The sequence below is a fragment of the Falco cherrug genome, chromosome 6 (genome assembly GCF_023634085.1).
Source record: "Falco cherrug isolate bFalChe1 chromosome 6, bFalChe1.pri, whole genome shotgun sequence".
Classification (NCBI taxonomy): domain Eukaryota; kingdom Metazoa; phylum Chordata; class Aves; order Falconiformes; family Falconidae; genus Falco; species Falco cherrug.
Genome location: NC_073702.1, coordinates 82,194,113 through 82,208,574, shown reverse-complemented (window position 1 = coordinate 82,208,574; position 14,462 = coordinate 82,194,113). Strand labels below are relative to the sequence as shown.

Sequence of the window (14,462 nt, the reverse complement as noted above, 5' to 3'; positions counted from 1 at the left end):
ATAGGAAGCAACCAGTGCCAGCTCATGTGCAGTGTATGGTGAGAGTGGCGTTGTCACTTCCAGCAGGGAGGACTTTGACATCCTAAGCTAGCAGCTCAGCCACGGCAGTGCACCAGAAACCCCCAGAGAAAGGGGACTGTGGACACCTTCCCTGGTGTTGGTGGTACCTCCTGGTCAGGGCCCAGCAGCTGTGGGACTGCAGGTTGGGTGGTGCTTGCTCAGGTGTTTAGTGAAGGGTTCACACAGCCTGTGCCCTCCCGTTTGTGAGCTTCTTAAGCTGTATCTTCAATGGTAAGTAACTGGAGGAAAGGAAAAGCAGCTTTCTAACCATGTTGAGGTTGGCCTTTTGACAGTGAAGGAAGACCTAGGCATCGGTGGTGCTCAGAGGCGCTGGCTGAGCCAGGTTTGATCTTGGGAACACCTATGTAAAGATGGGGTATTTCCCAAGGAGGCAACTGTGTAAAACCAGTGTAAATGAGGCCAGGCTCGTGGGGTTCTGTTCTCCAGGTGTGAGTTTTACACTGAGGTCAGTGGGAGACAAAGGGGGGTGTGTGCCCGTCTATGGGTGGATGGTATTTTTGCCGCTGCTTAAGCACAATGGGGAACTTGGGGGAAGCCTTCCTGAACAAGTTGCCTACCTGCATCTTATCTGACTTGCGTCCCTCTGACTTGTGCTGGTGCACAGCCTGACATCGGCAAGCTTTCTTGGTGTCTAGATTGCTGCTTCCATTTGGCTAAAACATGCAGAGTGTCTTTCAGAGAGGAGGAATGGGGTTAGGAAAAGGAAGCTGTGTGGGGCTTAGGTTGCATTACTGAATCATGCCGGGCTGGGCTTGGTAATTCCCTCTCTCCAAGCCCAGAGTTTCAGCGGTTTCAGGTTGCAGCCCAGCACAGCATCAATAAGTCCATTCTTCCAGGAAGGTCAGACTTACTTTCACTCCAGCCCTCCCCTTCTCCCGGGGAGAGTAAGGCTGTTTAATGGCAACAAGGGTTCAGGGTGCAGTCTGAGCAGGAGGCACCTTTGCTGTTGCTTGTCCTTCCATGAGCGGGCAGGGGCAGCTGTATCCTTTCTCCAGGCAGTCACTGAATTGTCCAGCTGCCCCTACGAGGGTTCGGTTGCCTGTACCTCGAACGGAGACCAAGGCCAGCTGCAAGTGCTCGGGACCTCCCAGGACCAGCCCTCGGCTGAGTTCTCCCTCTGGCCCCACCAGCTTGGGAGGAGCCCCGTGCAGTCCCGATCGATTTGGAGGGTGTGATTTTACTGATAGTGCCGAAGGAAAATTTGATGTGTCTGACGGTGATGGTGTATTTGTGTCTTAAAGCTGCTGTGTGGTATTGAAGGACAATTATGGAACTGAATAAATAAATGGACCAAAATAAAATTCAGGAGAGCAACCAACTCAATGGGAAAGTTATAAACGTAGCTGTCAGCCTGGTTTCACTGATTTTGGGCCGGGTGGCAGTCACAGGCACAGAATTCATTGACATTCAAGCTTTTCTCTACAGGTGAAGGGACACAAAATGGGATCTAATTTGTTCTTCATGGGGCATCACTTTCTGGCACTTTTTTTTTTTTTTTTTTTGGCAAGAAACTACAGGTAATTTATGTCAATGTCATCAAAGACACATTCTTGTTACTCTCACAACTGTGACCTTGTATCCAGCTGAAAGAATTATAGCGAGTAACTGGTGAGATGTTCAGCTTACGTCCACAGGGCAGATTTTCCAAGCAGCAGCTATGCTGGCAGGGCTATCTGCCATGCTGTCCAGTTACATCGGTGCCAAGCGATTCTGGGAAAATGTAGGCAATGATGCCACAGGCCAGTAATGACGGAGGTGAATTCCTGGAAGACACATACCAAGAGCAGCAGCCCATGGTGCGGCATACTGTGGGATGCACTATTGTAGGGACTACTGAAACGTGGGAGGAGGGGTCAGACCAGTTACACCAGCACGTTGCAGTGTCCTGTCCGCACAGCAGGCAGCAACCTTACTGAACCAGTCACAGAAAATTGGCTGCCTTGGCCAGGAGGAAACAGCTTAGCTGTCACAGCTTTCACTCAGAATTAGCTATGAGCTGGCCAGGCATAAATTGCTTTTAGAATTAGTCCTGCCAGCTGCATTACCAACAAAGCAAAAATTGTCTGAGGAACAAGGCTGGGGTTCACATGCTTAAACCCTACCTGCCATAAAGTTGGTAAACTTTTCCCTAGGGTTAGTACTACAATATTTACTGTATTGGCATGCTGTCTTTTCTGTTTGATTGCTGCATGACTGTATTATAACCTGTCCTGTTGACAAGGACTAAACTCTGATTGAATGATATAAAGAGCTGTGGCCTTGATCGCTTCATGGTGAAACCAGAGTAAATTACTGGATGCCAAATGTGGTGTTCCCTGTTTGTTTCCGATTAAGCAAGCTTAGAATCTGGCCTTCAGATCTCATTATTTCTCTAATTCAGCTGGGTCATATTATAAATTCATGTAGTGGTCAAAATGATCCAATAAATGCCAGAACACAATCCCAGCATTTCAAAACATCGAATGTATATATTGGCACTTTTCCTATTTGCTGACTGCAGGACAAATAGGTTTCGTATTGGGACATCAAAGTCTGTTTCAGCAACTGGATTCATGACAAAGCCATGTTATAATCTGGGTACTGATTACGGCACTGAAACATGTTAGCTCAGCATGTGGTAGATTTGGGTGCGTGGACAGATCAACTTTTTAGTGGCCTATGGCTTGATTTCAGCATGGAGAAGGTTGTCAGCATATTTGTGCTAATTAAGGAAACGGCATGGGAAACTCCTTTCCACTGCAGAATCAGCCAGAGCTCAGGAAATGTCATTGCGCCTCAATGTTTTTTTTTGTAACAGCCAGTTTGTCGTGAAGTAGAGAAGCAGCTTTGTGTTTTGACTCTATTTCTAAACTGCGCTGAAGCTTGTTTGGATCTTGTCCAAGTCTTGTGGTTTTACCTGTTTCTGGAGGATGGATGGAACAGCTAGGTCACAAACACACCAGAAGAGCATTTTAGCTGTATTTGGGGCTGGCAGTGCAGGGTCAGATTCTCTGCCTCGATTTGGTTTATTTGTAATGTTGACAGTAACTGAACATGAAGAAATAAACACAAGTTTGTGCTCGTGCTTTGCCAGGAGAACTTCCTCGCTGCTGAAAATAATGCTTTTGCCCAACAGTGACTCTTTTTTCTCATTCAGGTGGTGTTTTAGATATGTTAGGCTACTCTTAACATATTCATATTTGAGTTCCCGAGAAGGCAGGCTGAAATGTTGCCAGCTCTATGAAAGTCCTTGCTGTTACACTGAGTCAGCTGCTGTGATTTTACCTTTGCTCTTGGTCAAAGTATTACACTCTATTATCTTTTTGTTCTTTTTTTAAACATAAGAAATTGCAGTACAAGTGTTTGTTCCGTGTGCCTACATTTCCTTCTACTTCAATGACAAAACAAGCCCATTACTTTTATTATTATTAAGACAGGTACACCTAGAAGCCCTTGATGTTTTCCCAAGGGATTCACAGCCCAAACATAAAGGACAAACAAAAATGGGAGAAATTAAGTGCCTTTATTTGCATTTATGCACAGGGAACTGAGGTAGCCACAATTAAAGGGGCACTTAATTCCTGCTTATTGAAAGCTCAAAAAAAGAAGTCCTCAGCAAGGCTGAAAATAGACCCAGGACCAGCAGGTCTCTGTTCTGCAGATGGCTCTGAACACGGTCCTGCTCACCGGCCCCAGCAGTGCCCAGTCCAGCATAGCCATACGTCCACGTGCCTGATCTCAGGCCAGCAGCCCAGGTCTTCGCCAACACCTAGGTCAGCACGGTTCTCCTGTTCCCAGTGCAAGGTGCTCCCAGAGTTGCTGGCCTTCTGCCCCCTCTGCTTTAACAAGAATTCTTGCTGAAGCAACCTCTGCAGTAAGGGCTTGCGGTGGCTGCTTGTGGCTGTCAACGGCCTCCAGATGCTGCGAAACGGCTGCCCTGTGCAGGAGGCTGTGGCAGACCTTCCCCAGGTGCCAGTCCGTGGGAAGGGGTTTGCCACCCTGACAAGTTGAAGGTGGAGTCAGCTATACTCTGACTTCCCTTCCTCGGCATTTTGAAGTCTGGTGAAACACGATGCATAATGACACTTATTCTGCCTTTGCAAGTAGGAGACTGCCTTTATGCCAAAGTGTCTCATCAGTGAACCTCACCTCAATGCAGAGTGCTTATTCAGATGTAACCATGAAAATGAGGGCCGGCTAAATAATGCCTCTGACTGAAAGGATCCACTGAAGCTCATTATAATGATCTTAATGACTTCCAATTCGGCTGTATCTGTGATACCGGAGTGCAAAGGTAATTACGGACGTGCTAAATACTATTATTATTTGATATTAGTGACAGGGTGGGGGTGAGACCTGGTGAGTCCTTCCCCATCTGGCCTGGAGAGGAATGAGGGTTACCCTCTTCCCTCCACCCCCCTCAGGGCCCGGGAGGGAAGCACTGTGCAGGCAGGGTGGAGCCAGGACTCTGCTCCCTCTTCCAGCTGCTGCGACCTTGGCTCTTTGCCCCCGTGGTGTCAGGAGGTGGCTCCTTTGCACGTGCAGCAAACTGGGAGACAGGAGAAATGCCTCCACACCAGCCTCCCTGCCTCCATCTTGGCAGCAGAGGAAGCAAGCATGCTGTCTCCCTCTCTCTGCCCCCCACTGCTTTTGCCGGGGTCTTTCCCTCAGTTTACCCTGTCTCTCCTGTGGCCCTCTGGTACTGCTTGATGTTGCTGGATTGTCCCTTCATGGGCTCTCCTTACCAGTTTGATCTCAGCTGGCCCCACCAGCACAGGTCCTCCTTGGCTTGTGCGGGATTTCCCTTTCCTTTGTGTTCGTGGCTCAGACTCTGAGGACGAGGAGAGGGCCAGTCAAACCTGGCTTTTTAGGAGTCTAGGACCAGGTGACGTCCTGAGGGCCCTTCAGCCTCAGTTATATTCTATGATTTGGAAGCCCTAGCTTGCTACCAATGCTATGCTAGCCCGGGAAAGCGCTAACCCTTTGACCTATGAGGAGTGTTTAAGGAAACGGTGGTAACTTCTATGGTTAACAATTTGCTGCCTGACATTCGCATAGGACTCAACAGACTGCACGGTCTGTGGGAACCCTCTGTGCTGCCAGGGTCTGTATGGCAAAGCTGCAAGCACCAGCCTTGCAGGCCCTTCTGGATCATGGGTGAAACAGTGAGAGCACATTCAACTATCTCTGCTCACTGACCGTGCCAGCCTGCACTAGGAGAAACCTGTGCAGCGATGATTCAGACTCAAATGATTACTTGACCCAAAGGAAGGCTTGATGATACACGGAGGCTGGGACACACCAGCAGTGATTATAAGATGATTCACTGCCTGTGCTCTGCCATTCAAAAACATCCTCTGTATTGCATAGGCAGGGCCATTCATGGAGGCTGCAATGAGGAAGTGGTATTTGCACCTTTAGCTGCCACCTTGTCACCGAACCTTTCAGTGCCGGCCTCTGGCATGGTGCTTCTCTCCCTCTGGTCATGCTGACACTAGAGAGGTTTGCTGGCAGCGGGCAGCTCCCTGATGCTGCCATGTGACTGCAGCCAGGAACCTCCTGCTGATAATGTCCTTTCTCACCCTAAGAGGGTTTGACCAAAAATGTAGTGCAGCCAGGCATCCCGGTGTCCCCCCAGTGCCACCCTGTGCAGTGTGGAAGAAGCACATCGTTGGACTTTTAATGCTAAACTGCAGGGCAGGTGCTCCAGCCTATAATTCGCACATCATTCTTCAAAACTCTCATAAATTCTTTGCACTGCTGTTCCCACTTCCATTTTTTCCTGCTGTCAGAAATGTGCAGCTCATGCAGCCCAGACTGCTTCTGTTTTTCTTTTATAGAGGGGGACGTAGCCTGCTGTGTCTTTTCTTTTCTCATGCTGCTGTCTATACTTTCCTTCTTCCTGTTCCACCCACCTTTTCGTCCTTCACTCTTCCTCTCTTCTCCTCCAGATTTTCTCCTGCCAGATATGTGCACTCCTATGGCTTCACCAAAATGGTCTGAGAGCACTGACTACATCTATCTCGTCCTGCTAAATGCTTCCCAAAGCATCGATATTACTGCATGCAGAGCAGGGAAGCCCTCAGCACCTAGGAAGTACCATTTTTCCTGACCCAGGAACTGATACTGCTTGTGGCAGTTCGCTAGAGGCACTGGTAAGATCTGAGGCACAGAAAGTTTGCTCATGTTTCTGGCTGGGACTCACAAACGTGTTGGGGCTAATAACGCACATGGCTTGTATTGTGCTTTCCCTGAAGCTAAGTTGAGCAACATGTTAGTTAACAAGTTAGGCATTACTCAGAGCTCCTAAACCTCATGTTTTGCCAGTGACAAAGTTGCAAACTTGTAGTACAAGGCTCCTGACATACTCTGTGTAGCGTAATGGCCAAGCTCCAGTGGAGTTGTGCTCCATCCTCTTCGTCTTACAGTTCTGCCTGGACTGTTTTTCAAATTTAAGTCTTCAGCTGTCAGGCACTCTTGCTAGCTATCCTGCATGTCTAAAGAACTAGGTGAACTCTGGAAAATAACCTAATGAATTTAGCCCTCTCTTCCTGTGAGTGAACTGTCTTCAGACTGTCTTTCAAATGTGTACTACTACACATTTCATATGTGTACTACACTATACATACAGAATACTACTACATGCAGTAGTATTATTTGTGCTTTGTCTAAGCATGTGCTACCTATGGATTCTCTGTGTGCTCTTGGATGTAACCGTGGTTTAAGTACCCACCACTGGTTATTCATAGCGCACATTTAGTCATTTAACAAACATGGTATTAGTTCTGCTCTCTAAGTGGATGACTAATACTCTTATAAATAGGAGGAATGTGATCTGAAAGGTCACGTGAATGTTCCCAGCGTGAACGTATCCCCAAACTATGAGACTTCTCATTCCAGGAGCATACTTGCAAAAAAGAAAATGCTCACTAGGAAGAAGGAAAAGGGTTCAAAAGCCATTCAAGCAATTTCTCCACTTTAACTCAAACAATTTGAAATTGTTTGTTGAGTTTTGCATCGCAAAAGGTTTTTGCAATGTTTGCTTTTCGCTGCAATCTCTCCTGACCTGCTTGGGAACATAGAAACTGCCCCATTGGAACAGTCCTGATCTCTCTCCTGTGCCAGGGCCTTCCGCTGGAACATAGCAGGACCTGAATGTTTCTTAAGTAGATGTGAGAAATATCCTTTAACTTTCTTTCTAACCTCTTTCACATGCCATTAGAAAGCAGGACAGTGCTCAACACTGGATTCCAAAGGAAATGAGAAGAACGCACAGTACAGGTTTCTGCGCTGCCTGTAAACTGACAGCTTTCCTCTGCTCAGTACCGTGGAGAGAAGATGCTGAGCTGCCTAGGTGGTGGAGGAGGAATGAGGGGTTCTGCCTCTGAGATGGGGTGCTTGCTACTGCAGCCTCCTGAGAGGTCAGGTTTCTCTGTTGGAGGACACAGGAGGTAAAATGCAGCAGATCATCTATGCAGACACCCTCGTCTTTTCATTTTTATCAAATGAAAACTAACTGAATGCTGCTGCTTTCCTGCCATTGCAAGATTTGGTTTATATTCACAGGAATACAAGGCTAAGGAAGGGAGGACTGGTGGCCTCGGGACATCTAGCTTCATTTCATGACTGTGGCCACAGAGTTGCTGAGGGTATGTCTGTAGCATATGCTTAGCCCGCGTCTGAGCCTAGTCTTACCTTCATGCGCTGCCTCTTTGGGCAATTAAAGTCCTCAGCTGGCCTGCCGCATCCCCTTGGCCAAGTCTGAGGCCCTCCTCGGCTGGAGCAGTGAGAGTGGCCATCGTGCTGGGGCTGGGGCAGGAGGGTCCTATGGAGGCCACGTGCCAGGGGTTGGGCTGCCACTGCTGCCACTGTGATGCCAGCCCAGTGAGGCACCTCTTCTGCTTGCTGTGGTGTGAAGTCAAAATGAAGCCCTTCCAGTGGAGAAACAGGCAGCCACAGCACCAGGGAAGACCCCCCCGCCCCGTCTACAACTCAGGTATGCCCAGGTGCTCACCCAGTGGGCTTTGGGCTGGTGGAGCTCCTGACGGCATGTTCTGCTCCCAGCTGGGAGGTGGCACTGGCTTCATTAGCGCATCTCTGCTCAGCCTCTTCGGTGTCAGATGTGATGGTTTAAGCCACCTGTAGCTGAACTTAGTTTGACTTTGTACTGGAACAAAGTGGAGGAGAGGACTTGCACAGCTGGCTCAGAGATGTGTCCTGCTCAAAACAGAGGCAGGTACATTGACTGGGTCACCGGCCAGAGCCCGGGGCACGAGTCTGGGTGACGTGTGGCTATGCCTGCGCTAATAAACCGGGCAGGGGCAGGGGCTGCGCTCTGCTTTGTGGCTGGGTAACACTGTTGAGCCATGGTGTGACAGATAAACCCTCTTGCCCTCCAAAATCATGGGGCCCCATACACGCTGGGGACAGTCCTGGCCCATGCTAACTCCTGGACTGTGCCTGGGAACGGTTTGGGAGGGTGCTGGTTGGCCTGGGCCAAAACTGTACCCGGGACCACACAAAGAGCCAGAGGGATGGATGCTCGAGCTCCCCCGATCATGCCCTGATTCACTGGCTTGATTTTCTGCTCTAGATGCTGCCAGTCTGGCTGGTGTCAGGGAAGTTACCTAATGCATAAGGTAAGAAAGAGAAGACTCTTCCAGCTTCATTTCTAGCCTTTGTCCCTTCGTGCCCTCTCTCACCTGGGGGTAAGAGTGCATCCTTACCTACAGAGTAGTGAGACTGCCAGAATTGGCTACATTGGGAAAATGGGATGTGGTACAGGTGAAAGTCCAAATTTACTGCAGCGGTTTATAGAAATCTGATTCAATGAAGAGTTGGGCCTATGGTATACACATGCCATAAAGACAGTATTCCCAACAGGCCTATCGTAATTTTGGCCATGCTTATTATGCAGTTACAGAAGTGCATTAGCATTAAAATATGTGGGCTAAAAGCAGTCAGTTGTGTCCTGTATTCTCCTCCAGCCAGCCTTTGCCTTGACTTTAGGTTGCAGATTAGAAAGGACAGCTGTGGATCTGGGTCCCCCAAACAGTCTATACACAGTCAAGAAACCCCAGAGATTTGACAGACTATACACGATGCTCCTTTCTGAGCACACAACGTTTCCTGGCTTCAGCAGTCTCACAGGTTTGATTTCAGTGGAAGATAGTACACATAAATGATACTTGATTGAGGCATGCATTTGCGGGGCTTATGAAACTTTGTGTCTGCATGTGCGTGCATTAAAATAACAGGACAAAGGTGACTGCAATATATTATTTACCTGCCGGCTCAGATTTATCTGCTTGTCTTAGGGACTCCTGACTCTTGTCTCTCAGATTTTGCTCCTAGAGAAAACTGTGTTTGAGGGTGCTTTCCCATGGCTAGCACCGAGGGGCTAAGTGGTACATTTAAACTGAAATCCAATGTTCCACCCAGATTGGTTTGGGTGTGCCGACATTTGCTTGCTTGTGGGTGCCTCTGGATTTCTCCTCTCCCTTGGTCAGCAGCAGAAGCATTTTTCTTATTGGTGGCAAGTAGGTGGTGGTGGGGGGTGGGGGGGCAAGTCTTGCTTGTTGCTACCAGCCAGCTGACAATGGACAGTGATAACAGCACAGAAGAAGATGAGGAGAAAGGAATGGATTGTGTAATTACACCCGATAAGGATCAGCAGAACACTACATGTGCTATATACATATTTGGAACCTATACACATAAACACATAAAAGAAAACATTCAAGATGTGGAATCAGGTTCTTCCATCCACACTCATATAAAGAATATATACATATAAAGAATATACACTCACTTCCAGCCACAATCATATAAAGAAACAAAACCTGATTTTTTTTATACTGTGTTGCTGGCAGTCAGAGCCTCCCCTCTCACTGTGCCTGGGAGAAGAGTGTATTAAGTGTGAGCAGAATAAATGATCCGTTTGTAACCAGCATGGCAGACACCTGTGTAGCACCTCACTGCAGCACCTCCCTATGCTGGCTGGGTATCAGGGGCAGGCATCAAGGCTAGTCAAAAGCAAACCTGGTTACAGTAGATCTTGAGCAAGATCCTCAGGGGTGACGGTTGGAAAAATGCACCTATATGTTCCAGATAGATTTTTTTTCAGCACTGTTCAGATCTTGCTCTCTACGCTTGGACAAATGCAGCCCTGACACAACAGAACAAAACAGGAATTCCTTCAAAGCAGTAACAGGACAGGCTTTGCAGCGTTCTTACAAGGGTGAATTTAGATGCCAGTGAGTGGAATTTCCAAATGCATTTCCCTTCCTACACTTTCTCTTTTTCATCTCCATAAATCTGTGTCAGTTTTTAAAGAACCTATTTAGGGGGGAGGGAAAGGGAAAGGGCACAGAACAAGTGATGAGCTATTCAGAGCTAAAAGAGTCTCGTGCTGCCAGAGGTAAGACTGTAGAAAAATGTGTCAGCGTAGCAGATAATAGTTCTCCTCTCTTAATGCCTCTCCTGAAGCATCAAGGTGTACGTGTTTCTCAAAGGGGCTGTACATCTCAGAGGTAGTCTATGAACTGCATGTTGAAATGGTTGCCATGGCAGTGACTGAGTATAAGTTAGAAAGCGTGATTATCCAGAGTTGGCCTAAATAGCTGAAGGGAAGGAAAAAAGAAAGAAAAGAAAATAAAGGCCAAGGACTTTCTGTTATTTCTAATACAGATCCATCAGCATTAGACCATGCCAGGAAGAAGAAGCGGTGCTGGTGGAGAGGAGCCTGCATGAGCGTGCTCCGGACCCCAGCCCCAGCCTGGGTACCACCGGCAGCACACGCTGCAAGGGGACCTTCGCCCCCCCCTTACAACGTGCCAGCACAGCAGCTGCACGCCGAGGAGGGGCCGTTAGTACACACCAGTCCACTTAGTGTTGATTTGGTGAAATGGTACTTCTCCAGAGTCGGAGGCGAGGCCAGGGCACTGCTTGGCCTTCAGCAACCCAGAGAACACGGTCACAGTGCTGTCCTGGCTGATGTGGGACACAGCCAGATTAGAAAGGGGGAGGCTGGCCTGCAGAGAGGCTGCCAGGCTTGCCCCAAGTGACACAGAGAGCTGCAAGCCCGGGTGGGGTGTTAATTGGTGATCTCCCTGTCACTAAAGCCATTCCATTTCTTCTAGCCCACTAACCTTCTGCTTGAAGCATGCCTCTGAAAGGTATCCCTCTCCCTTGGAGAATGCAGCCCTTTTTGTTAATTCATTGCAGTAGTTAGTCACGCTTGTTCATTAAAAAAGAAAAAATAAAAATTGCACCTTGTATCTGATTTAAATGTGTATGGTACTAATGTTCAGCCTCTAGTGCATGCTGTGTTCTCTGCTATATTTTTTTGAAAAAAAAAAGTCACTTCTTGATATCCTTTGGGTTTTTGCTCTGAAGGTTTTTTGTGCACTAGAGTCACTTTCAAGCTTGTTTTTGAAGAAGTGAAGAAATAGAATTCTCTCTCGAACAGTTTTCTTTTAGCTCTTCTCAGGGAAAAGTGGAAGACTGGGAAATGAAGGTGAAGACATCTCAATATCAGGCCTGGATGGAAAAATGTCCTCTCTAGGAGATGTAGAGTGCCGCATTAGGGAGCCAGATGCCCTGTGTAAAATCAACAGAAGAGATTCATGCAGGCTGAGGGTATGCAGGTAGGTGTCTGCAGGAGCAGAACCTGTTAGCCTGATTCTCTTCTCTCATAGCTTTCTAAAATAGAGGAGTTTAATTTACATTAGCCTGGAGTGGTTCTGCTTCTAAGTCCTTTGATGCCATAAGATAGGAACCTACTCAGGTCAATCCATAGCATTTGGCCACTTACCGATGATGTTCTTCTCCCCTCCTGTCCTTAAGGATCTATAGGTGCCTCCTTTAAGAGGACTACAAACCAGCAGTACTTACAGTGGTTAACAGGTGTCTGTTTTTGGCTGGTGGAGCTGGGGTAAGAGATCATATGGCCTGTACTTCAGAAAAAAGAAAAGAAAAAAACCTTAAGACACCTATTTTCCCTCAATTGGGTTGGCTTTTGCCATCTCTCCTTTTGCAGGAGTCTCTTCCACTTCTTGCACCTCCTAAATCCTTGTCATCCAGGTTTGAGAGCTGGGACTATCTTCTTTGGCACCAAGTCAACGATACGTTTTTTAGCACCAGCAGCCATTCATATTTTACATTAGTGTTCCTCTCTGTTCCTTTCAAGCAATAATCGTAAATATCAGCTTTCATTCCTAGAGCTCCTTTCATCCCAGGGGCTCCCAAAGCACTTTCCAAGCTTAACAAGCTTATTGTAGAGTACTCCTTTAGAAAGTGTGAAGCTTGCTTCCCATTAAAGCCTGATTTTGGGAAGAAAACTCCCTAATTATAATGTCTTCAACACACGAGGGAGACTTCATAGCTGTTATTTACTGTACATCTTCCCTTACCAAAAAAGATTGCTTCTTGCTCCTGCATCCCCCCATCTTCCCTAGCTTAATCCAGCAGTACTCAGTTACCAGAGGGAGAAGAGTGCAAGTAATAAGGTGATTATCCCCAGTGATCTGAGGAAGTGCTTTTGCTCTGGAATCCTATTGCTGCCCTCAACAGTTTCTTCTGACAACTCCATCTCCATCCAGTCTATTTTCTCTTTATCGGGGCATATGTCCTAGGGCAGAGTTGAATGTCCTGTGGGCTTTAGCCAGAGAGGTCACCATCCACAGCTGGGCTGTGCTAAGGATCATGTGAGCAACTGTAGTCCTCTTCAGGACAAAGTCAGCTGGCCTAGTTTAAGTCACATTCCCCGGCAATCAAAGCAAAGCTGGTCGCTTTGCACTGAAATGAATCACAACCTTTCAAATGGTCCTTTATTTGACTCATTTGTAGGAGCAGTAAGCCCAGAAGAGAAGATTGTTGCTGGTAATTTCTGAACGGAAAAAAATTGTTTCTAATGATTCATATGATTAATGTTAGGGTAGCTTGAATCTGACCGGTGTCAATTTGTTTTCATTGGTTTCAGGAGGACTCAGTATGATGGGACCTGTCCATCTCATGATGCACAGAGCTTTCCTCAGCCAGCTGTGTGGGAAAGCAGTCTCTCCTCTACTTGGCTGCGAGAGGCCCGTGTGAGGCACACAAACTCCCGTTGCTTCTCCAAGGACACACCAAGAGCCTGTGGTAGAAGGGGAACAAAAGCCCTATCTCTGGTTCAGTGCTTCAACGGCACAAACATAATTTATCAGTGTAGATAGCTTTAGATGAAAGGTACATCAAAGCATGTTTTTGGCTGCTGCCTTCAGAGGTAGTACTAAATCTCCTGGGGGAATGCAAGCAGAGAGATATGATCCAAGTATCAAAATCCCCATCTTCTTACTCTCTCCTCCCGACACTAGTCGGGTTCACAGAGAAGCCCTTGCCTGAGATTGTTATGTCATCTATTCCCATCAGTAGATTTTGGTTCAGAAATGCGTTTTCATTCTTTTCCAACAAAATGTTGCCTATTTCAACAGTAACTCTGAAGATCTGCAAATTGGCAAAGGATCCAAAAAGAATAATGAACCAGCAGTTACTGTTTACATTGGCCACCTTGTATAAGTGCTGATATTAGCATTTCTGAAAGGATTAATTCATCACTGAAAAAAAAGCTTTGTACCTGTGAATAAGAGCTTGCTTGTGAGGGCCTGTGTGCCTCCTTTCCTCTACCAACAAACCTTACAAATGTCAAGAGGTGGTTTTGCAATGGATGTCGATGCATACCTGTTATCTCAGGGTGAGAATCAGCCACTGGAAATTTTCTATACCAATTTCTGATGGTTTAATGAAAGCAGCAGTAAATGTAAAGAAAAATCATATTTGTTTTCATGTGTCTTATTCATTTACATATTTATTTATAGGCTTGAATGTATGTATTGAAAGTAGCTCTCTTTTTTTAAAACTAAAATCATGTGATATAGCCTCAAGCCCAGTGATTATTTCTCGTGTCTCGGAAAAACAAGTAGACTTGCACTAGGAAGAACAATGGCTGTGGAAACATTCTGCCCTTTCCAGACTATGACCTTTTCTGGGGATGTCAGCAAAACAAACATACTTTTATGAAGTATCCTTAAGCCTTCCTTACCTCTTGCTGTTTGTCACACTTGTTGCGATTTGCCTTAAATTAGTTGCCTTCACACTGAGGGACACGATGCTATTTTGCTTAAAAGAAGAGGGTTGTGCGTTCCACAGTGGCCCAGCTGGCATGCCGTGAGCCACGGCTGAGAGGTGGGACAGGTCCTCTGGACAGCCAGCAGCCAATGTTTCTTCCATCCTCATGCTGCAGGTCAGGGGTCTCTCCGCGATGGAGGGGACATAATGACAGCGTTTGTGTGGGAGACAAAAATGTTCAGTCTCTGTGGGGTGCCTACATTTTGATTGGGATTCCTTGGGATTCTGTAGGATGA

The 14,462-nt window shown here is 47.0% G+C and overlaps 1 protein-coding gene across 5 annotated transcripts in view; it reads left to right on the top strand.

Moving 5' to 3' along the window:
- LOC114015199 (uncharacterized) overlaps nt 1-13,872 on the top strand; it is a 28,614-nt gene extending 14,742 nt beyond the window's left edge. Inside the window, exons 1-4 of one of the 5 annotated variants that reach the window (XR_003558990.2) lie at nt 6,706-7,709; nt 8,654-8,699; nt 11,542-11,708; nt 13,043-13,872. Coding sequence is in view for 1 of the 5 variants with exons in the window: in XM_027801491.2 (XP_027657292.2) it covers nt 8,654-8,699; nt 11,542-11,708; nt 13,043-13,274 (445 nt within the window). In the remaining 4 variants the exon portion in view is untranslated. The other 4 variants (XR_003558987.2, XM_027801491.2, XR_003558988.2 and 1 more) reach the window with 4 other exon arrangements.
- Nucleotides 13,873-14,462: the final 590 nt, after the last annotated feature.